General features: G+C 41.3%; 1 protein-coding gene and 1 long non-coding RNA gene across 6 annotated transcripts in view; one reads left to right on the top strand and one right to left on the bottom strand.

Moving 5' to 3' along the window:
- LOC142051720 (uncharacterized) overlaps nt 1-24,635 on the top strand; it is a 51,162-nt gene that overhangs the window by 15,246 nt on the left and 11,281 nt on the right. The gene's annotated exons all lie outside the window — the stretch shown is intronic.
- The window catches only part of MET (MET proto-oncogene, receptor tyrosine kinase), a 92,745-nt gene continuing 76,609 nt past the window's right edge, over nt 8,500-24,635 (bottom strand). For all 5 annotated transcript variants that reach the window (XM_075081116.1, XM_075081114.1, XM_075081115.1 and 2 more), the window contains 9 exons: nt 23,776-23,932; nt 22,321-22,461; nt 19,657-19,887; nt 17,208-17,288; nt 16,416-16,597; nt 14,730-14,839; nt 12,067-12,232; nt 11,026-11,162; nt 8,500-10,884 (listed from right to left, as the gene is read on the bottom strand). In XM_075081116.1, coding sequence (XP_074937217.1) covers nt 10,674-10,884; nt 11,026-11,162; nt 12,067-12,232; nt 14,730-14,839; nt 16,416-16,597; nt 17,208-17,288; nt 19,657-19,887; nt 22,321-22,461; nt 23,776-23,932 — 1,416 coding nt within the window. In that variant the 3' untranslated portion in view covers nt 8,500-10,673. The remainder of the gene's footprint in view (nt 10,885-11,025; nt 11,163-12,066; nt 12,233-14,729; nt 14,840-16,415; nt 16,598-17,207; nt 17,289-19,656; nt 19,888-22,320; nt 22,462-23,775; nt 23,933-24,635) is intronic.

The following is a 24,635-nucleotide window of genomic DNA, read 5'->3' as shown; positions in this document are numbered from 1 at the left end:
CAGCATACAAGAAGATTGAAAACCCAATTATCAGAACCACAAGAACTGAAGAAAAATCCATGCTGTCTTTCTAACCGTTGGTTCTGCAGGACGCAGTTTTCCGGTGATCTTAGTCACAGTGCTTCAGAGTACTACTTTTATCAAAACTGACCATTCTGGGAAGTGGTGGGGTGGCAGAGTCATGTATGCTAACATATTTACAGTAGAGGGAGCTGATGTTCAATGAGTGCATTCATGAATTTTTACTGCTGTGCCAGTCTTTGTACGGTATGAGTCATTACCGGTGAGTGTGGAAGCACTGCAGAAGAAATCTCTTACCAGCTTGAGGGGGATACCTCTGCATCCCTCGCCCACCAACTCCGGTCAAGACGGAGCTCTCTGGCTGGGCAAGTGGCCTCAGAGAGCACTTGTTAGAAAGAGGCACCTCCTGGGGCCCCTGGGCATTTTTCCATGCGTCAGGTTTGAGATGAGGGAGAGACTGGCAATAGTGTTTGTATAACATTGCAAACACTGAGCCTCAGTGCACCTCCTCCCTTACCTGCTGGAATCTGATGTTTCCATCCTTCCAAATATCATAACTCCCCATTACACTGCAAACAATGTGTCTTCTGTGCTCTTAGCTTTGCTCTGCTTCCTGGGTTTGGCCTGGTTTCTGCCTGACCCATCTCATGAATAAGCGTTCAAGAAATTCTTTGATTTACAGCACTCTATTTAGAAGCCAGAGATCTCTAGTTCTCTGGCACTGCCTGGACGGATTATGCAAGTTATTAAAAGTTAATTGATCGAAGTTAGTTAAAATAGAGACAAGGTAAGTGTGAAACAAGAGAATACATACACGTTTGAAAATATGAAGAGTTATCATTCTAAAAAGTGAATTTTGTTGGGTAATGTGGGCTAAGGGATTGAAGGATTGGGGTTCCAACTAACTTGAGGTCCTTTGCCATAGCTCTTTGGGTAAAATCTGTCCTCCTGGTGAGTCAGATTTCCTAACTGCAATGGTTCAGCTAAGGTAATTACAAAGAAATTTGTTGGGGAAGGGACATAATCCCAAGACGAACGTAGGATATATACTTAAAAAAGAGAGGACTCGGAGACTTGCAGACCCATCTAACTTGTATAACCAGAAAGATCCTCAAGCAAGTTACTAATTTGCCTTGTTAGCACCTAGAGCCATAGTTCTCAATCTACATCTGTTTGTGGACAAAACCACTAAGTACGTAATGTGCTGTAGTACCTTGCTTTTCCAGACAACTTGGATTATACCACTGGTGGCTTTCTTTAGCCATGAGCTACTGAGCTGCTGACTTAATCACTCTATAAAGTAGTACATTTTGAGAGTACCGAGTTCGTCCTTGGCACCACACTTAAGAAATGTGGATAAACTGGGAAAAAACATCAAGAAGAAAGTTATGATATTTAGAAAATAAAGGACATGAGTAAGGGTTGAAAAAAACTTTCTAGCATAGAAAAGATGAGTTTAGGATGGGACATCTTTGCTTAAAGTTTTTCTGTAAATAATGTGACAGTTATCTGTTGATTGTGTAGCCAGTGTTGGGGCAAAAAAGAAGGGAGGTGGATCTTATGCTGCAGCAAGGAAGGCATAGAAGGAAATCCAGGAGAACTTTATGATGATAGAGATAACGGAGTCCTGAAATCCTTGTATAGTTTTTTTGGGTGTTTTTGTTTTTTCTTTTTTTTTTCAAATAAAACTTTAGACAAACATTTGCCAAGGCAGCTTATGTGTGTTCACTGTATTTTAGTGACATGGGATGGACCAAATCTCTCCTGACATTTCTTCCAGCCCTGTATTTCTGTGCAAGTGCTTTGAAATTTATTGATGAAAAGCACTCTGTCCAAACTGGGTGGTACTATTCACTGTACTTCTTAGAGCAGTTACAAAGGGGAACTCTTATCTCCAAAATTGGTTCTTTCTGCTCATTCTCTGCTCATCTTTCCTCCTCAGGCCTTGGCACTCAGCATTATCATAGCAGGCTGAAATTGTCACTAGCTATTTAAACAGAGGAGTGTTTGTTTAGAAGCATCAAGAAAGAAAACAAGGAGGCTTTTACAATGACATGGGCCCCCTGGTTTAAAAAGGATGTGGAACTGCTTGAGCAAGTCCAGCAGAGAGCTACCAAGATGATCAGGGGACTGGAGCATCTCCCTTATGAGGAAAGGCTGAGAGACTTGGGTTTGTTCAGCCTGGAGAAGAGAAGACTGAGGGGGCATTTCATCACTACCTATAAATATCTAAAGGGTGGGTGTCAGGACAATGGGACTGGGCTCTTTTCAGTGGTGCCCAATGACAGGCCAAGGGGCAATGGGCACAAGTTGGAACACAGGAAGTTCCACCTCAATATGAGAAAAAACTTCTTTCCTGTGAGGATGCCAGAGCAGTGGAACAGGCTGCCCAGGGAGGTTGTGGAGTCTCCTTCCCTGGGGACATTCACACCCCACCTGGACATGTTCCTGTGCCCCCTGCTCTAGGTGTGCCTGCCTAAGCAGGGGGGTTGGACGGGATGATCTCCAGAGGTCCCTTCCAACACCTACCATTCTGTGATTCTGTGATTTCTATTAGGGAATTCTCCCAGTGTTTCAGTATTTCCTAATCACAAGGAATTTTGATACTAATTTCCTTAACCAGTCCTCCTCCGAGTGACTGATTTTTGAGCTGTATGCTGTGGTCCCTGTTACAGGATAATACCTTCATGTTGGATAATACCTTCATGTTGGATGACGTACTGATGTTATCTCAGCTGATCACAGAGGATTTGCCTCTTTTTCAACAGCCTTTTATCAGTTTTCCCTTGTCTTGAAGTATAAATTATTGTAGGCCGAGGAACATCTCTCATATTCTCAAGTGTAGCTTGGCTCAGTGGGAGGAAGTATTATATATTCAATCTGTAGCTAAAAAACCCCACTCCACAGCACAAGCATCTGAAGTTGTGGATACCTTTCACGTACATGAAAAATACAACACTGGCACTGCAAAACATAGATAAACCAAAGCAGCAGCACTCCTTGTTCAGATCCCCTATATCTGACTGACACAGCTTACCTCTCAGCTATGCTTTGCCACTAAATAGAAGTTCCCTTGCAACTCCGCAAGTCTCTCACTTTATGCTTAGATACTTGGAACTTGCAATACATCTGGGAAGAGAAAAAACACTGGAAAGCATTTCAGATCTTGAAGGAGTTGAACACTTCAAACAGATGGCTTCTTTCCAGAGAAGGCTCTTCCAGCTTTCAGAAATGCTCCTCATAAAATTTGACCTAGCTGTTAGGGGTAGTATGTAACTAAGTGGGGTGGGGAGGAGTGATATTAAACTTGTAGAAAGTAGCATTGGGTACCTTGAGCAGTAAAATCCTTTGATCTCATTGCAGTCTCAAATCTCCTGATTGTGGCTGAACGTATGAATGATGGACAAAGTTTCTATATTCTCCTTCAGGTGGTAAAGGAAGGTTTGGGTTTTTTTTGTTTTTTTTAGTTTTCACTGAAATGAGACCTGGTTAGTCTGAATACAGGTTGAAAACACCATGCTTCTGTATGTTGCACTTCATGAATGAGTGTTTTATAATACTTGCTTGGCAGCCTAGTGTGTAAGTACAGTGTAACAAATATGATCTAAACCAAGCAATTAATTAAAGAAGGACATTTGTTACTGGCTTTCAGTTTGGGCCATTAACCTTCATGGCCACCAATTTCCCTGCAATGAAGTTACTATTTTAACATGATTCAAGGTTTTAAGTGGTAAAGTATAGGACTACATAAATTTTAATGCAGTTGTGGTAAGTGCTATAGGGACTTTGGAAGGGAGTGCATGGGAAAAGTGCTGGTTGATAATGATTTGTTTGGCACAGCAATAAGGACATGTTTAGATTGATCATCACCACCCAGACATTATATTCCTATTCAGGATTGGCTGCAGAAAATAATATCAGGTAGATATTTGCACATAGAACCTCCATATTGTGATGCTTTCTGGTAGTGTGAAGATACTAGAGACAAAAAAAAAAAGATGAAACATTTGGCAAACCAGTTCTGGTGGACAGAAGAACCCTCAAGTACTGCAGAGAACTAGAGTTTCTGTCAAATAATCCAAAAACAGTTTCCCTGGACTCCTCCCCAGCCAACACAGCTTTGAGAAGAAATAAAACCTATTTCAAGATGTCCAGAATGGCTAATAGAATTCCTTTCATTTATCCAAACTGGCTGGCAGATGTATGTTGAAGGCATTAACTCTTTTAGGCATATGACATACTTAAACATATTTTAAAATATTTTACTTACTGTTTTTGTGATGGTCTTAAGAAAACCCTGCTGCTAAAAATTAATATCAAGATACCTAGCAAATATATTTTATCATTTTTGTTGCAGATGTACAAGTATTTTTCCTGGATATTGTGGAGTAAACTTAATATTCACAAAAAGAAGTAGAAATAGTCCTGGCATAGATGCCCTTTATTTACCTGCTTTTCATACAGCAGCCCAGGTTTACACTTGTCAATGGGGTGTGTTTGTTTTCATCACTTCAGTGACACGATTCAGCATTCGTGGGGACCAGCATGGGCCTGACAGACTTTTACCTTCTTCCCATCTGATTCAGAGCTGCTGTTCAAAAGTTCTGCCAATAGCTGCAACAACGTGGTGCTTCGGAGGTTTACGGAGGACACGGGCAATGCTGGAGCGTTTTTACAATTATTGAGCTGTTGACCTTAGAGGGAAATGCTTCAAATGCTGTTATGGCTCTTGTGGCCAGGTGGCAGATGTGTTACCTAGGCATGGCTGGTAATCTAATAGATAAGCTGGTTTCAATAGATATGTTTTCTGTAACTGAAAATTAATTAAGAAGCTATTCAGATAATTACATTTCTCTACAAAATGCAAAAGTTACCTGGTGACAGTGTTTTTGAATTCTGAACCGGGTTGTCCTTCCTGCAGCATTAACCTCTTCTAAGGAAGAGCTTTTCTTAAGAAAACTGTTAGCATACAATTGGGGTTGGATATGACTCATTGCCTGTTATGCCTCACTTGCTGACTGTGGTATACACGTTGTCACATCATTGCACGTGTTTGCTATGAGTTCTGCACCATGATCTCCAACAGGCTGCAGCTCCACTGTCTTTCTTAAATTGCCTTTATTTTTTGTGAGGCGCACAAAAGAGAGAGAATGTACCACCATTGTCTGAAGTGCTTTTTTCCTTGCTAATGAGAGCTCAAACTGAATTTTTAGTGATGTGTTTGGTTTTGTCGCACTTGTAAAGTTATGCCAACAGCCCCAGTGAGCGCCAACCTCATGGCAGCTGAGGTGTCCATGTTTGGTCATGCATCCTGAAGTTTTTGGCAATAGCACTTTTCACATCCTAAAGGAGGATATTCAGTTGTCATTTATACCAGAGAGGGGCTCAATGTGTGCTCGGTAATTAGAGCTCTGGCAAATGTTAGTGTCTGTAGAAATGCACAGGGCCATAGAGGCCGGAGCAAGGATGACTTCCCTGTTAAATTGCCATAATGAATGTGGGAAGACATTCAGCAGATACTAATGCGCTCGGCTCTTGCAAAGTACTTACTACTGAAAGAGAAAAGCGCGTGGAAACCAGATTAAATAAATGGCCCTTCTTTGGTGTTCTACCTTTGCTTGTGCAAATAAAATCCTATTGAGCCTGACCTACAGCTTCTTGTCATATTTTCTTAAATCCCTAACTACAATCATGTTCCTTTGTTGAACTGGGACCCTTGTAAGGCTGCAGACCCAGAAGGTCAGTCTGCTGCCCCGAGACTTCCTGCGCAGACTCCAGGCCTGGGGAGGAAAGGATGATGTGACGGCAGGGGGAAGAGAAATCTGAATGTGCCTTTCACTCCTCTAACCTCAAATAAGCCCCAACAACTGAAAAACTAAAAGCCCAGTGTGGCCTGTGTGTCAGAGACTCCCTTCTAATCCTGATCCGGCTGGACTGCACCTGATTGCCTTTCACCTGGGAGGGTCTACCTGGGCTGATGCCAGCAGGGATTTAATCACCCTCAGCTGAGGGTCTCTCTCCAGGTATGGTGTGTTGTGAGGAGGCTGCTGGCACTGGAAAGGAAAGCACCAAAGCAAATAGCACCACCAGCCAGGGAAGCAGTGTTCCTTACAGAACAAACCTTTCTCTCTGTCCCCCAGGAGGTCATGGAGTGGCTACAAGTGCTTGACCTTAATCAGAAAGAGTCTTTCCGCATCCTGATTGGAAGTGGTTACACCTTGAGCGTTAGCAGGTGGATGAGGATTTTAAAAGGCAAATTCAGGTTTAACATCAGAACACACAGTTCTAGTTCCAGGGTGAGAGACTGATCTCCTCTGGGCTGGTGTCTGCTGAGTCAATCAAGTTGCTCTGAACTCTCCCTGCTGTCTGTGAGATCACAATTTCTTGTAAATGTTTTTACTAATAGGTCTGGCAAAAATCTTAAGATTTCTTGTGTCTTTCCTCGATGCTCGGAATACACGGTTCATGACCTATTTGTTAAAAATAATGGAAATTGGAATTTCTCATGATTTGATGTTTTGTTTAGTGAGTAAAAAAAATCCCATCTGTACATCATTTATCTGCTATGACCTTTTCCTGTGATATAACGTTATGGCTGAATTTCAGAAATGAATTTTCTGAAGGGAGCGTTTCATGTTTAGGCTTAAAATTATTTTGATGCCTTTTTGCCACTGCTTACCTGTACTTCTGCCACTGTAACAGAAGTTGCAACGTACCTTTCGTGTTCATTTATTTACATAAGGTGTGTAGGTCCATTCATGATTAAATTTACCACCAGAGACAGAAAACTAGCAATATGCAACGCCTTATCCACCCAAGGGTACAGTGTACCATTTTCCTTGATTTTTAGAAACCCTTAATATAGTTGGATGTATTAAAAATCTTCCTTAATGTAGGCAAATTATTTAAAATGGTTAATTGTGCATTAAAAAAAGTTTGTGTGAAATCAACTGGAAAATTTCTGTGGGGTGAGGACATCGCTCCCTATTTTTTTACTCTCTTGGCTTTTGTGTAGCGTTATCCGTTATGCAATTTTTTTTTGACTACGGGCCACATCCACTGTTAATATCCATGCAGGGGGAAGGCTGCCAGTGTAAGTCAGCTGAAGGACTGCTGCAGTGTGTACCTGGTATAAACAAAGTTACCAGGATGAAAAAGTCAGCATGGGAAGCTTGTGATTCTGTTGACCCTTTCAAAAAGGCAATATATAGCATCCCTTAGAAATCATGAGAAGTAATCAGAGGAATGTGTTACAAATCTGGTATTTTAAGTTCAGACCGTCATTTGACCGTGTGTTATGCTGTGTTTAGATTGAAGATCCTGGTATTAATAGCGGCCTGTGGTAAAACCTTGGAGATATTTTACTGACTTTTCAGGGAAATCCTGAAAATGTATTGGAAAATAAATTCTATGTAAATAATTAGAATAAAAAACATCAGACCTTTCAGCTGGATTAGGCTTGTGACACAACAGAAGAATGTTTTCATCCTTTGCTGCTATTTTCAATGCCTTTTTTCCCAAATTACACTTTTGAGTTGAAGCTGAGCATGTGCCTTTTCTGTGAAGAAGCAAATGTGTCTGGAGAGACACGCGTTTTGTTGCTGGTTTGCCTGATATTTTGAAATTAAAATAGCATACAAATGCTGTTTTTAATCAGCTGAGACTTTGTGCATTAAAATATTTCTGAGCGAGTCAAGTATAAAATGGCCCCCTGAGGTAAGCCAGGCGACGCTACAGGCTCGGTTCTGCAGCGGCTTCCGAGTGGCACAGGGCAGTGCATGTTGCAGCATTTGTGGGGTACCCGCTTAAAATACACTTCCATGAGGTGAACTTGTGAATTCAGGGGAAGGCGTCTAATGTAACTGGGAGGAAATGCATGGGAGAAGAGCGGGGCTGGCTCATGGTCCCCAGAAGAACCAAGACCCCCTGGGGACCACATCACTTTCTCTCTTCAGGTGTCACAAAAACAAAGCACCTTGCAGAGGTGAAACACGTGATGGATGACTATGAGGGACGTAGGTTCAGGTGCTGGAAGTTTCTTGTGGACCGTGACAGATTAGGGAGCTTGGATGCTAAACGCAAGCGCTGGCATCCTTGTTGGGCCAAGCAGCTACTCTTTACGATGCCCAAATTCTTGAGTTTCAGATTTCAACCCAAGCTTTAAGCGCAGGAAGAATTTTAGGGCTCTGCATGGGTGCAGCCTGTGGTTAGGCAAGAGACTTCCTGCTCAGACTATGCCATAGTTGGTCACAACAGATATTCTGCACCTTTCTCTGATCTGTTAATGGGTCAGAGGCTGATGAACTGCGTTGTTTGATTTATTGGTGCACTCTCCATATTTTTACGTCTCTGAGTTGATTCCTCTCTCTCGTGCAGTTCCACAGGTTGCTCTTCCCATGTTACTCAGAAAAAGCATACAGCCTTCTATCAGCTTAACAGTCAAATGTTAACAGTAATTACGGCACTCAGAGCATAACGTATTGCAATAATTCATTTTAATAACGTTTATTAGGTCATAACAACAACTATAAACATAAGTACCATTCAGTTCTTTTGCAGATATGTGAACTTACTAACATCAAATCTTTAATCTTTATCAGAATCACGTATTCTTACAGGTGTCCCAGACACAACATTAACTTTATTAAGCAAAAGTTCATAAATAGTAAAAATGTCCTCTCTTTCACATTGCAGCGTTCCTCAAGCATGTATGTACAAGTTTTGGAGTATCTCTCCAAATCTGTGTGTCATAAACTTCCTTAGCTGTTTTAACAACCATAGAGATGATTTTTTTTTTTTTTTTTGCCTGCGGCAAAGCCTTTTGTCCTTGAGCAATCTACAATTAGTATTGCTCTCAGCAGACATGAAAGTTCGTTTCTGAAATTAAAGTGGTGATGAAACACAATACAAAATTATCTGCTCATAGTTTGCCTACACACTCTGCCCTCATTATAAATCTTTCAGTTATAACACTGTCTCCCAAGAACAATGTGTCTCCCTTATATCAGTTCTTTATCTGCACTACTTCTCTTTGAGGATCTTAAAATGGTTGGCTTGCAGCAACGGAGATATTTTATTTAGGGTGGAGTGTGTTTACAGTCAGTCCTTTTCCTTTTTAATATTTACACTATGTTTTTACGGTTGCTACAATTTATGAATCATGTACGTTGACATACATTTTCTGAAATGTTCACAGTGCAGTATTTTGTGGCCTAACCAAACTTTGTAAATGTCATTAAAAATAAACTTTTTTTTTTAATATAAAAATAGAATACTTTATGTGTTTACACCAACAAACCCAGTTCTATCCTATGCTAAACAAGCTATACAGTAGTATGCACAGAATTCCACAGGAACAGAAATGACATGTGATGCTTGCCCTAAAGCTATAGTACTCTTCTCTAATCAATGAAAGTTTTATTGACTATCTCTTTTCAAAATTGCTTTTCTGGTCATAATTTAGAAATAGAAGCAGGTATCATACTTCATTGGGCTGTGTGATCCAAGAAGAGGCTAGGGGGCCTAAAGCTGTTTCTTTTTTTGATCGGTCGTCTCAGCTCTTTAGGGCTGGCACGAAGAAGTTATCAACATTCCTGCTATGGCAGTGTCTTTTTGGGTCAGGGCTGGCTGCAATGCCTCTGCTCTTTACTCACCTTTGGCGGCAGCTCCACCCAAGGGTAGGTGGCAGAGCCTCAGCTACTCGCTGTGTGACTCACCAGGCAGCAGCTCCGTAAGGTTGCCAGCCTGCCTGTCTCCTCTTCCTCCAGAATAAGGCAGCCTGTATTACTACATTCCAGGGATTAGCCTGGCATTTAATATGGATGCCTTCAGGTTTTTATTCTCAGAGAGTGGTTAATTCTTTACTGAAAGAAATGGAGGCTTTGCATTTTTCAGCAAGAGCTCTGTCGATACAGCCTGTTACTCAAAGAAGTGGTTGAACGTCCAAATAAAGTTGGCACTAGGAATGCTTTAAACTAGATGGTTTTCCCTTCATTTATGTACCGTCAGACTACACCAGAGGACTGGCAAGGCTGACATACTTATTTTACTGCACACTGTTTTTTGATGTCGATTTCTGTGAAGACATTTACCACAAGGCTGGCTCTCCTGGCTGGCTGTGTTCTAGGAAACCTTGTTGATATAGTGCAAAAATCCAAAGTTTGGGCTGTGCGGGAGGAAGATACATTTTAAACTCTTGTAACTCTCATTGTTTGTCTTAGCGTTTTGTGTGAAAACCATTTCTGCACTGCTCGTTATCCTAAAGTACATGCAACGGTAACAGTCCTTCCAGCCGTACTGATTGGTATTCTACTTTCTCCTTCACGGCACTAATGATGAATCTTTGTTCTTGGGTCTGAGCACACCTTAAGGAGAGCTAGTGGGAACTAGCTCTGTATGGTAGCACACAACATTTCCATTTGGTAAAGTGATGCCGTTGTCCAAATACTTGGAAATGACTATGATGGTTTATAGAACCCCATAGCCTTAAACAGTGTGATATCGTGTCCTTGTACTAGTGCAACTTGGGCAACAACATAAACATGTGCAACAGTGTTCTCACGAAGACCGGGCAGTAAAAACCAGTGGACAAAATGTTTTGCCTTTTGTTCATACAACTAAGAATGAATTTTCCTCTATTTCAGACATACCCGTCATGTGTCAACGTCCATGTCTGTGTTGTCTTGTGATGATAAAAGAGAAGGATAGGGAGCAATGCACTTCACGTTGACATAAGTAGCATTGACGTGAACGTAGTGTTCCCCAATAAAAGTGGAGAAGATTGTTGATATTTTGGAAACAAGTTCAGAAAATGCTGGACGCATCTCCGGTTTTGGATGCCAGCACTTCAGCATGACTTCATACCTGCCATCCAGATAAACAAAGTGTCCAATTATGAAATAATGTAAAAATGAAACCCACCCCCCCCCTTCCTCCCACAGTCTCACTTACTATAACGTCAGAATGAGCAGCATTTGCAGAAGGCTTTGCAAACTATTTACTTACAGTGGATCGGGGCAGTATTCAGGTTGTAGCAGCCTTCGTCCTTGTAATAAGTAAACAGTTATATCAAAAGAATTTACATCAGGATAAGGCGGTGCCCCTCTTGTCATAAGTTCCCATAACAGCACACCAAAGGACCACTAAGAAAACAAAGACATAAATAATAAGTGATAGGGTTGGAGGGCTTTACATTGTAGTTTTAAAAAATGGTTTGACAAATTCAAGCGTTCAAATGCATGGATTTTCCCTTTGAAAAGTTATTTTATTGCATTCGTCTTTCTTTTAAGTGGGCTAATAAATGCTGTAGGGACTTGAGGAGCCACTTAAATTAGAGCGAGAGAAACTCAGCTAAGTAAATGAAAGAAAATAAAAGCCTATAGGCCTGCTACTTAGCTGGTATAAATTGGCAGACCTCTTTGGAGGTTAATGGAGCTCTGCCAATTTACATGAGCTGATCACCTGACTAACCCTGAGTAAATACATACTGAAGAGTATATACGTGGTGCAAATTCTTTGCATCACAGGCTAATTTGGATCTGGATTGAAATGAGAGCTAAAATACAAAGTGATCCAGCCAACTCATGACTTCATCTTATAATTTTTTCTTTATTAATGGCCAGGTAATACTTGAGATTGCTGTAGGCAGTCAGTAAGTCTTTATAAAGCAAATAAAGTCTTTTGAGAACTATTACATTTTACTAGTGTCAAAATTAACCTGTTTTGTCAAGCTCTCCAGAGCCCCTCCTATAGCAGGGTTCAGCTCCAGCTTGGCTTCTTGGAATGTCCTTAGTTTGCCTTGGAGTGGGATTAAACTCTTAACTCTTTCCTGAGCAGTAACAGATAATCAGGTCAACATCTTGTTGCTTTCTGATTGAGATAAATACCCTTTCTGGATGTAGAAACAGTCTCATATTCTTATGTGAACTGAAGTTAGTTTCAAATATAAGTTTTGGTTTGGAGTTGGTCCATTTATTAAATACTAGAGAGATGCCTCAGGCAATATAAGAGAAATTAAGAGGTGATACAAATATGTTTGTACATTACCACATCTGACTTTGTTGTGAACTTCTGAGTCTGTAAACTTTCTAAAGCCATCCATTTCACTGGCAGTTTAGCTCCTGTTTTATTGTGCACACTGTAGTATTCTTTATCATAGACATCTCTAGCAAGACCAAAATCAGCAACCTTGACAGTGAATTTTTCATCCAGCCTAGAGAGATGACAAAAAGTATTATCTGCAACTGAGCAGGTGAGATTTACAGTGATGGTGGATTATAATGAGTGGCTTGCATTTTTGAGACCGTGACTTTGGAAGGCAGTTCTTTATCTTGGATCTATTAACTAATGTAACGGAAAAAAGTACAGCAAAGTATATTTGACACCCATTTAACACAGTGAATGAACTCAGGACATTATTGATGTTGTTTTGATAATATAATTTGAATTACAGTTCTTTTAAAACAATTGCTCTGTATAAAAAGATTTTTGCTAATAGCCTATACATCCTGACTGAGTAATACATCATCTCTTCCACTGCTGTTTCTTCTACTGTATCCTTAGAAACCTCTGATTTTTATTTCCAAGTCGAGGCATCACCTTTCCTATTCACTCTCAATTTTGATAAGGACCCATCATTATCTCAGTGACTGCCCATATACAATAATGTAGTCCTGCATCTAAGGATGTATTTGGTGTCTGTACTGGGAAAGAATGGTAGCATAAGGGAAGTTCGGCTGGGGTTACAGCTCTGCCATACCCAAAGATCTCCCTAGCTTTGCTCCTCCAAAGCTTGGTGTTTACCCTGATAAGTGGTATTGTTGTCAGAAAACAGAGCATGGGCATTGGCATGCTTAAGCCCATTCTTCATTATATGTGCAGACCTAGCCACAGCAAACACATGCTTCTGGGCTCCTTTACAGAATCACAAAGTCACAGAATGCGTGAGGTTGGAAGGGACCTCTAACGATCGTCTAGTTCACCACCACCTTCCCTGCTCAAAGCAGGGTCAGGTACTGCAGGTTGCCTTGCCCAGGACCATGACCAGTTGGGTTTTAAATATCTGCAAGGATGGAGACTCCACAGCCTCTCTGTGGAACCTGTGCCGGTGTTCAGTCACCCTTACAATAAAAGCATTTCTTCCCATGTTTAAATGCAATTTTCTCTATTTCAGTTTGTGCCTGTCCCTGGCCACCATTAAGAAGAACCTGGCTTCATCTTCTTTACTCCACTATATCAGGTATTTATTATACACATGGATAAGATCCTCCGGAGCCTTCTCCATACTAAATAATCCCGTCTCTCTTGGCCTCTACACGTGGCATTTCCCTGTCTTGAATTTATGAGGTTTTTGTCTGGACAACTCTCTGGTCTCTGAATGGCACGCAACCATCTGCTGCATTTACTGATGTAGTAACTAAATCAATACCGATGACAGGAGTAGGAGGGAACTTTGATGAGTCAACGGGGACAATCTATGCCACAGCAGCTTCCTGCACCTCTTCCGGGATAGTGGAATAGAGTCAAGAGTCCACAGGGACTGTATCTGCATACTGGTTTCCTTTCTGATGGATATCACCATTGTGGCAGGGGCTGTGCTTCTGAGTGCTGGACTGCACACAGCCACTGGGGAATGTGGGTCTTCAACCCTACAGCTTCCTCTCACGTGGCAGTGGCTCTCCAGGCTCTGAAGTGCTGAGCCATATCGAACTACAAAAGCAGCAACTCATCCTGATAGCTGTTCCCTCCTCACCCAAGGAAGAGACAGTAGGCTAGAGGGAATGTCCTGTTGCCACTATTTGGACTTTGATTAGATGAATCAGAACTTCTATCCAGTAACCCAATTCCTTTCTTCTTAGGAAACCTGAAAATCATGTTGCTCGTGGCTTTTTTCCTCCCTTAAAAAAACACGCAGCTGTCAGGAAACATTCTTTTTCAGAGCCTGTGCAGCTGCACGAGTGTGTACCCTTTGAAAAAGAATAAGAAATCTGATGTCACAGGTGATAACCTTTTTGCAGCCAGAGTTCCAGATTATGATGTGCTAAAAATAAACTCTATCGTTTAATTCTGTACCTCATTAATTCACAACATAGGTGATGAATCAGCATAACAGTATCGGCAACTCCTGTATCAGTCTTTGTGTGAACTGAACTGCCTGGCTACTCAGACACTAGTAAGATTCTTGGTATGGTCTGATTTATTTTTTCATGTTAATTTCTGTGTGCAATTGAGCCAAAGTAAGCTCATATTCATGTAATGAAAGATTACTGTCAATAAGTTTCTTTGTGTTCCTGTTTTTCTCATAAAGTTCCCCTGTGTTCCTCGCCCTCCTGCTAGGTGCGGCAGCAGAGACGGGCTGCTTCTGAAGAGGTTGGGTAGAAGCACAGCAAGTTGAGACAACAGCAGTTTAACTTCCCTTAGGAGATGCCTTTTAAACGCTCCAACCAATGATTTTGAGAGACTACACTTTCACCTCAGCTTTTCTTACTTCCCACACTCAAAAAAAAGCTTATGTGTAAGAAGTGAGCCCTTAGCAAGCCGAGTAGCTCATCAGTATGCAAGGCAAACATCAGTATAATTACGCAACAGTGAAAAAACACCCGATTTTGACTAAAAAAAAAGAAGAATCCTGGAAACTGTCATTTACCTCATCTCACTGTCTTACACAGAAGAGTGTGGTAGCATGGCTGGAATTAGATGTTTGTACTTACATACAGTTTCTTGCTGCCAAGTCTCTATGGACAAACTTTTTACTTGCAAGGTATTTCATCCCTTTTGCGACCTGAAGGCCAAATCCAATTAAATCTTTTACTGTTGGGTTCTGTAAAATACAAATGTTTGTGATACAGTGAATGCAGAAGAATATGCCAAGGAGCAGACTGGTTTTTGCTGTGACTCTCAGTTTTTGACACGCCTATCTTGCCACCAGAATAATCAAGACAGGTTGGTGCCTGTGGTAAAACTAGTGTAACTCTAGGTCAAGTTCTTACCTCCACTGAGGAAATACACCGTAAGAAATCAAAAAACCTGACAGACTCCAGAAGAGTGGAGTTTGCAGCATAAGCAGCATGACATGGCCTGAGAAGTAGAACAGCATGCTGAAACCTCAACATCACAGCTGATACACAAAATGCACATTTGTGAACTTAAAGTAATAGCACGTAACTCTGTAAAAGGTGCTAACTATGAACTTGGAGCAAATCAGCCAGAAATGACCAAGAAAGGAGGGAGTCCTGTTTGGGGCAAAATACGTGCAAGCTATCATCAATATCATGCCACGGAAAAGGCTAATGAGACCTTAGCAGTTACCAGAGGAAGATTTTCTGTGAGATTGGTAACTCTTTCTGCTGGTCTTATTAAAAATGTTAAATATAGAAATAAATATGAACAGAAACCTGTAATTCTATTATCCAACATCATGACTTGTAAAGTAACAGTACGGTCTGATAGATTTTTGTGTTGTTGCCGTTGCTCCATATAATTTTCTTCTGTGGAGCAATCCTGTTCAACTATGGCGTTAGTCTATTTATTTCAGGAAGGACTACGGCAGTATTCACAGACAAGGTCCCTGCTGCCTGTAGAATGAAAGAAGCTCAAAAGGCAAGAGGCCCCTACCTTAGAAAGCTCAACTCGCCCAACAATTTTTCAAGATGCATTGGGGTATTTTCCAAATTTTACTGGCTACTGTTGATTGCCATCGAGGCAGGGATGAAATCCCATTGGCTCAGAAGTCACTTTATATTGTCCTAGCGCTGTGAAATGGGTGATGTTCTACAGTTTAAAGTGGGCTTATGCTACCTGAGGCAAGACCTGTGGTCTCACACTTGAGAGAAAGCAGTGAGGCACATTTGAGCAAACTGCAGTCTTTCAAAGAAAATTGGGAAAATCTGATAAGGGAGTGCTCACAGCTTGTGTAACAATTGCTGGTTTTCTCTCTTAAGATAAGAAGAAAAAATATTGATAAAGGGACTGTGACGCTCTCTAGCTGGACATGAAGATCCCTTACCTAGAAGCTGGAAGAGCAGATGGTGACGACTGGCACAGCTGCGCTGAAGTCAACAGAGATATGCCAGTTCAAACCAGCAGATGGTTGGGCCCCTTGACTTAGATCTCATAAACACGTTTGTTTATAAAGAGGCTTATGGATGGGAAATGAGAAATACTTATTGCTGATAATTTCTGGGAAACATTCTAGAGAGGAATTTGAGGGGGAAGGGAAGGAGTGGCAGCGCTGTGGTCAGGCTCGGTGCCAGCCTAAGCAAGTGCTAAAGGTGGAGGTGTAGTAACAGCAGCAAGTTATAGACATAATGTAATTATCAGAGCTTATAACCTGTGGTGTTGGAGCAGGGCGTGGCTAGACTTGTGTTACCATTCTGTAGACCTCACCATGTACTTACATGAGTCTCATTCCTAATGAAGTTTCGAAGATCTCCGTGTTTCATATATGGAAGAACGACTAGGGGGGAGCCTTCATTAGGCAAACAGATTCCCAGGAGCGACAGAACATTGGGATGAGTGAAATCTTTCATGATTATTCCTTCTTTCAGAAACTGAGCTACTTCTTCCAGGTCTGTAATCCCTGAGAAATCCAGTAATAAAATGAAATAATTAAAAAAGCCCCAACCAAACTACAGTTCATTTCTGTATAGCATTTCATTGCACAACAAAGTGATAATGCGAAGCTATAAACACGATCCCCACCTCCCACATTACAACTAGGTTATGTGCATCCGTTTACTTACAATGACTAAATACAGTTTGTTTCTGACTTTAATTCCATTTTTCCTTTTCTTATTATGAATTATTTAGAACTGAATAACAACACATGAGTAAAGCCTTTAATAGATGTTACAGTTTCTTCCTGTTTTTCCAGCAGCTTTGCCTGCTCTTTAGCAATTTAACTTCCAAAAACAAATCTTCAGTAGTCAGTAGAATAAAAAATTACACTGCCTTTCCCTCATTTTCCTCTGTCCTTTTCTTTGTAGAGGAAACACATGGGCATTTCATTTGATGCACAAGTATATACCAATGCCTTGTGGTAAAGTCATTGGAATTGCTCCAGAGATAAATCTGATCCAGCTGCAACTAAGCATCTTTATTTGTGAAAGTACACTTCACTGTAATTAATTAGTTCACCCCAGTTATCTTTGGAATTATGGCTATTTCTCACTATTAAACATGTAACTTACTATTCAGTGACTTCACAGCACAATGAATTTTCCTGCCATCGTTATCCAGCAATGTCCCATGGTACACACACCCAAAATGTCCTGTGTGAAAAATGAGCAAGATTAGCTTTAATAAGTAAAATTAGCTTTCCGGTATTTTCCACTGGGTCACAATTATGATTTAAGAAAATAATCACACTCCATTTTTGTCCAATTCCCAACACCTGTAATGTATACTTCATAACTAACACATAGAACAATCATTACATAAGATGAAAACTCTATTTGCAGCATAACTGATTTTTCTTGACCTAGATGGAGAGTATAAATAATGGCAAGGCTGGTGCCACAACTTCTTCGTATTCTTGTAATGACTATGCACACAAAACCCATGTCATCCCATTCCCAACATGCTCTCCTGTTAGATATATGTCAAAGGAGGGCACTGGAAGGCCCAGGGAAGCAATTAGAAGGAGCTGACGTGACCACTAGATTGGTGGTTCCCAGCGGTCTGCAAGCCCTGCTAAGTGGTCCACAGGGCTGTACAGCCTTGATGCATCTTCTGTGGAAAGTTGCATGAGGCGTGTCACTGTGGGCTTACAGTCTCTCAGGTTTTGCTATGCCATGGAAAATGTTGAGTGTTAAAAGTGGTGTATTGGCCATGAGAGGTTTGGGAGACACTCTACCAATCAGAGCCTGACCACATTACTAGGCAGCAGTCTACAGTCTCTGCTGTTGCCTAGTTCCTAGTCCAAAATATCACTAAAAGGTGATGAGTGAAATTTGCCTTCTTGCTGATGGTCTAAGCAGTGAAATAAACTGCCAGCAACACAGAAATCCTTCCTGATCCTGTGCTTTCCTGTGAAGCAAATAGGGTAGTCTGCAGAGTGGGGAAGCCTACTATGAGAAGCTGGATTGACCTGTTTGGGACAGAGAACTTTGAGCTCCAGGCATGTGTGTTAATTTATCCAAATCAAATTATGTACATGTAACGGTGTACTATTTACCGGACACTTAAAAAATATTAATACTTGCAGCTAGAAAGCAAAACAGATTTTTTTGTCAAGTGTGAGTTCTGCAGAGAACAAGACTATCTGATTAATTCTACTAGGTTCCAGTCATAAGCGCTGGTGAAAGCCCAGCTGGCTTTGATTTTGGCTTGGGGTAAAATTAATACAAAGTTTGTTTTACAAAAGCAACTAAAAATCCCATCAGACCACAGATTGTTTGGAGCCTGGGCACAAATCCTAAAGCTTGGATCGGGTGTGTCTAAAATATATTTGGGTTTGGCCCATTTCTAGTTACGGAGGAGAAAATTGAAAAAGGTTAATTATATCGGTGTCATTCCTGATATTTTTCAACATTTAAAAAATGGAAATTTACTTGGCCTTTTCTGAAACAAGAAAGAAAAGAAAAAGGCCCACCCTTGCTTTGGGGATGATGAATTGTAATACATGGAAGGGAAACACACTGACTGTTTGTTTGATTTGTGGCTATTTTCCTGCAGAAGACGCATTAGTAATATAATTTATAGCCAAATTTTTATCAGCATTCTGATACTCAACAAGAGACCTCTTGTGCATGATCTGCCGAAGTACTGAAAATCCAGTTTCTACCTGGGTGACTAACAGATACTCAACAGTACAGAGTTTAATAAATGCCCGTAACAGAAATACTGGCTTGGGCTGTGAAAGAAGGAGGGAACCTGCTTTCGGAGATGTGGAGGAATAGGAGTGATGGGAAAAATTCAGGAGAATACAGGACTTGCTATATCAGCGACAAAAATAAGGGGAAGTGAATCAGGAGCTATGCATTACTGCAGCTGGGATGACAGAAGGATGAGGGGGAATGGAGAGCCTTTGTCAGGAGGAAACAAACAGCGAATTCCTCAGCGCTGGGGGAAACTTGTGGAGGAAAAAGGGGTGTATGCATTTCACCTGGCCTGCGGAGACTTTTACTGAATTCACTAGTGACTGCAGGAGTTTTCAGTGTGGTGTAGGCATCTTGCCAGCTCTCATGCTCTGAGTTTAAGGTTGTTGGTGCCCCTGCCTTGGCATCCCCTGCCAAGGGGGATGTGTGTGCCTTAGGCTTGTGACATGTTCTCCAGCAGCCTCACTCCTGCACCGCAGGCTCATGGGTCAGAAGTCCTGGCTGAGCTTTTCCATAGCCTGGAAGAGGGTGACAGTGAGGCAGCTGAGGGGGGACCAGCAAGTTGCTGAGTTCAAAAGAGCCCATTTATTGGCAGACTCCTCTCTCCCTCCGGTGTCTTCTCTGATCAAATGCGCAACCCTTCATCAGACTTCAGAGGAGAGTCCATTGGTTCTCCCCTTGATTTGGTGCATGGAATGCAGTGCAGTAAGAGGTAAAAAGCTTGAAAAAGCTTCATGTAGGCACCCTATTTGGAATGGTTTATAATGAACAGGTGTGCAAAAAGAACAGCAGTTTGCAAGGTATGAGTCGCGGTACCCACCTCTTCCTATTACTTCGCTGAAGTGCACAATCAGGCTGTCAGCACCAATAACCACATGCTGCACTTCTTTGACCAGGTCGGGGTTTAAGGCACTGATGTCAATGTGGACATTAGTTTGGAGAAGTGGACTGGCTAAATCTGAGTCCCCGCTGGACAGAATTGGGGAGAGGTCAGAGTGAGGATACTGGGCAGGTCTACACGATCCATTCTGAGACATGCTTGGAAACTGATCTGCAAGACGAACAGAAACTGTTATAATCCTTTCAGATTTCTTGGAAAATTAAGAGCTTGCTTTCATTGGTGAGCTTTCATTGGTGAGGTTTGAGTTTATCAGTCTGGAAGTGGCTTGGCTTTGCAGTAGTTTTGGTCACAAAGGGAAAATGAAAATATGCATTGCTAATCTGCCAAACTCCAGGAAAACCATGTCACTAGAAACTTATGCTTGTCTCAGCTCTACTTTTATGAAAGTAAATGGCAAAACTTCCACTTTTCTGAGGGGATGGAATGAAGCCTTGTCACTTCTTGCCAAGTGTAGATTATAGCATTTCTAGTAATTGGGAGTAACAAGAGTAAAATGGAAAAATGACAGCGAAATGGGAGGAGGAAGTAGTGAACAATTAAAAACATGAAACCTTTTATTATTGACATATTCTAATTTGGTAGGGAACTTCACATTTCATGAAGGTTTCCAAACTGTTGGTGACTAGCTATATTTATCCAATGGTAAATATTCAACCAGGGAAATGCCTAGAGGTGATTCATATCCTGCAACTGCTGAGATAATACAGTTGGTGCTGCTCATGAAAATAACATGAGCCAGCTGATTTAAAATAGCAGAAATTAAAATGTTTCTGTCAAGCAAAGAGTATTTATTTGAGAAAATTATTTTTGTCACAGCATGTTGTTCAGGTATATTAAATCGCTTTTGTTTAGAAGATTTTTTTCTAGCATTTTGTGTAACAGAATCAAGGAACTATGTTTAATTTACACCCATTTCAGTCTGGAATGATTCCAGCAGAGTGAATGAGCAGAATTTAGCCCATGGTTAAAGAGAAAAAAAGGCAATACATTTAACTACAGAAATTATCAGCTATTTTATCACAAAGAGTAAAAGGTATTGTACAGACATGCCTAATATATTTATATATAAAAGCTGGGAAGTTTTCATATAGGGCTGTTATTACTCTGGGTGCTGAGAAAAACTCAGTGCTGCTCTACCTAGAAGCAAAAATACAAACTCTTATATGAACAAAGCCACGTTTATGTCACCAAGGGCAATTATCTATTTAATAATCACAGTAAAATACTCTAGCCATGGCTGCAAAATAGTTTTTACAGCTGCTACATGTAAATCTGCATGTTTTCTAATGTTCCTGTAGTTTTATTCTTTGACAATAATTGACATGAGCATTCCTACAGGAACATTAAGTGAATGCACCTCCTTCTTGGGTGTGCTCTCTGCTGTGCTTTACCAGTGCACAGTGGTCCCAGATTTACCCAATCTGCAGAAAACTGCAGATTTACCTTCCATCAAGGATCTTTGCACAGTTTTGTCTTGTGTACCACTTTCCCTTCTAACCAGTGGCACAGGCTTTTTCCTTTGGGCATCTTTCAATCAAGAAATTTCCTGTGCAAGCTTGTGGCAGCAATTAAAGAATCATAAAGGAAGCTGAGAATGGGCCTGGCTCTCAAACAGCTCTGTGACTGGGGATTACAAAGGTGGAATAAGGATTTGGAGTGATTTCTATTGGGCTGTATTTGGCAGCACCTGAAATAATACAAGACTATGTCTATACCAAGACTAACAAATATCTGTGATATCTCAAATATCATAATATGGTAACTCCTATTAGTTAAAGACTCTTTAATAGTAATCACAGAATATGGTCTCCACACGTCTTAAAGGACATGTTCAGCCTGAAGTGGTACAAGTGCAGCAGAGTGCTCTTCTGGAGAATACCCATTCCAAAATAGTGTTATAAGGCACAAAAATGTATTCAGCATGGTTATGCTTCCCTCATGCATACAGGCCTGAAAATGAACAGCGTGTTTTCCAGGACTGGCATCTCAGCACACATGGACCTCCACTCAATTTGTCACAGTTTTCACATCCCTTTAGCTTCATTTTCCAAATCACCGTTTCTGTGTCATACAATGTGCCATTTTATAAGAGGGGCACGAACAGATGAATATCAGTTTACAAAACTCCATGTCCCATGTTGGGCTGACAGAACTGCTTTATAATGACTGTGTGAAGTCACTGAGACACACTAAACTTAGAGCCACTCGATGCTATCCTTAAAAATCACTTTTTTCAGAGTGGATTTGCACATGATGTGATGGGTGTCATCATAACACAAAACTGTTATATCCACTAGCTCCTAATAAATTGTGGAGCTTACTTGCAGAGAGTTTTTACTAATAGTATTTTATATATTCCTCCAACCTGAGTAAAAATCCTTTGCACCTTAATCTTGGGAAGCACCTGAGAAGCTCAGTTCAAATAGTAAGCCTGTGAGCACATGAAAGTCCCAAATAATGGACACAGACAAACCAGATGAGAAAATGAAATTAAGATATTGACCAAAATAGCTATCATCTGAAGATATATGAAAGGCAAGATGTATAAAATATCATCCATACAGATTCATAATAGAGGTGTACCTTCTAGAAAAGTTGATCTGTAGTCTACAGATTCGCTTGAAACCATTTCTGTCGTTGGACTTACACTCCTCGCGCTCACCAGCCTGTCCAGGTGAGGAGTATGCACTCTGCCATCATAGCGCACTAGGTCGCTTCCCAGATCTGAAGGGGGAGGAGAAAGAAATAATAGAATCATAGAACATCCTGAGCTGGAAGGGACCTACAAGGATCATCAAGTCCAACTCCTGTCCCTGCATAGGACAACCCAAAATTCACGCCATGTCTGAGTGTGTTGTCCTAGTGCTTCTTGAATATCGTCAGGCTTGGTGCCGTGACTGCCTCCCTGGGGAGCCTGTTCCAGTGCTCCACCACCCTCTGGGTGAAGAACCTTTTCCTAACACCCAACCTAAACCTCCCCTGGTACATCTTCCTGCCATTCCCTCGGGTCCTATTGTTGGTCACAGATCAGCGCCTGCCCTTCCTCCTCCCCTTGTGAGGAAGCTGCAGAGCACTGTGAGGTCTGCCCTCAGCCTCCTCTTCTCCAGGCTGAACAAACCAAGTGACTTTACCTGCTTCTCATACGGTTTCTCTAAACCCTTCCCTCACTGCGTGGCCCTTCTCTGGACACTCTCTAGTAGCTTTATATCCTTAATGTACTGTGGCACCCAAAACCGCACACAGTACTTGAGGTGAAGCTGCACCAGCGCAGAGTAGAGTGGGACAATCACCTTCCTCAACTGGCTGCAATGCAGGGCTTGATGCACCCCAGGACTCAGTTGGCCCTCTTGGCTGCCTGGGCACACTGTTGGCTTATGTTCAACTTGCCATCAACCAGAACCCCCAGGTCCCTCTCTGCAGAGCTGCTCTCCAGCCTCTCATTCCCCAGTCTGTATGTACATCCAGGGCTGCCATGCCCCAGGTGCAAAATCTGGCACTTAGCCTTGTTAAACTTCATATGGTGACAGCCCAGCTCTCTAATTTGTCTAGGTCTCTCTGCAGGGCCTCTCTGCCCTCGAGAGTGTCAACAGCTCCTCCCAATTTTGTGTCATCAGCAAACTTAATTAGTATTCCTTCCAGTCCTGCATCTGAGTCATTTATGTAGACATTAAAGAGTACAGACATTAAAGAGTGCAGCCTGGAGGACTACAAGGCAACCAGATGATGCTGAAGTACTTGTGTTTCCACTTACTCAACCCCTCTTCCAAGGCTGATTGGGGAAGAGAAGTTACTAAGTATTCGTAATAGCTCAGAGTTCCTCCAAAATCCTTCTCCTTTAGGCATCGTGTGGCCCTTCACCCAGCTCAGGCAAGAGCCAAGGGCTGAAATGCATCTAAACATTGGACCTGATTGTGAAACCTCTGCTGACAGGTTACAACAGGGCATTGAATGGCAGTTAAGCAAAGCATAAATTGATGTCAGTTTTTAAAATCTAAGATATAAAACCAGAATTATTTGATGGAATTGACTACGACAGACCTTTAATTTGTTTCTTCTTCCTTCTCCAGAGGAAAAACAACAAAAAGATAAAAATTAAAACTGATGTTGAAATGACTCCAGCAATTAGTCCTGTGAAATTCTGATCTTGCTGGATCAGCACTTTTCCGATAACTGTTGACAAAACTTCTTGCTTCCACTGGAAAAAACAAAGAAAAAAGACAAATGAGTAGTAGATTATTAATACTAAAGTATGAGCTGATGTATCCCATATGTATTGAACCCTGATTTTGTGATGCTGTACTGTGATAAGACACTGGGAGTGGAGAAATTATTATATTCGTGTGTGCTAAAGCAGGTCTACATTTTTATGATACATTACATGCCTTCAAGAGCTCTGCTAGTGACACATCTATGTATGTGCTACACCATACACACAGCACGCACTCACACATGCACTCTGGATAACAGTCTCACTGCTACCAGATGTTAATTCAAAATACTAAATTCACACTTTTACTCAGAGGGGGAAAGGAACTGTATGGGCCTATGGATATATGGGCTGAGATGTGTATTAAAAAAAATAGCCCAAATGTCTTTAATATGTGTCCTTCTGGCATAAATGTGCTGTAACATCAAACTCTCTCTCTGTTGACAGCGTGCCTGCATTTTAGTTCCCAAGGTCACGTGAGCCTGTCCTTTGCCAGCTTCTATCTTGTCGACAGTTTAAAATAACAAAACAAAACAAAAAAACAACCCCCAAAATCAACAACCAAACAAACACCAAGCAGCTAACAGGGCAAAACTGTTTTAGGTCACACAGCACTAGCTCAGTCAGTTGGAATGTATTTGGCCATCCTTTCTCCTCCTGTGGAATTCATTCCTCTGGGTACTGTAATGAT

Source organism: Phalacrocorax aristotelis, chromosome 1 (assembly GCF_949628215.1).
Source record: "Phalacrocorax aristotelis chromosome 1, bGulAri2.1, whole genome shotgun sequence".
NCBI lineage: Eukaryota > Metazoa > Chordata > Aves > Suliformes > Phalacrocoracidae > Phalacrocorax > Phalacrocorax aristotelis.
Note: the sequence above shows the minus strand (reverse complement) of the source record. Positions and strands in the feature narration are given on the sequence as shown.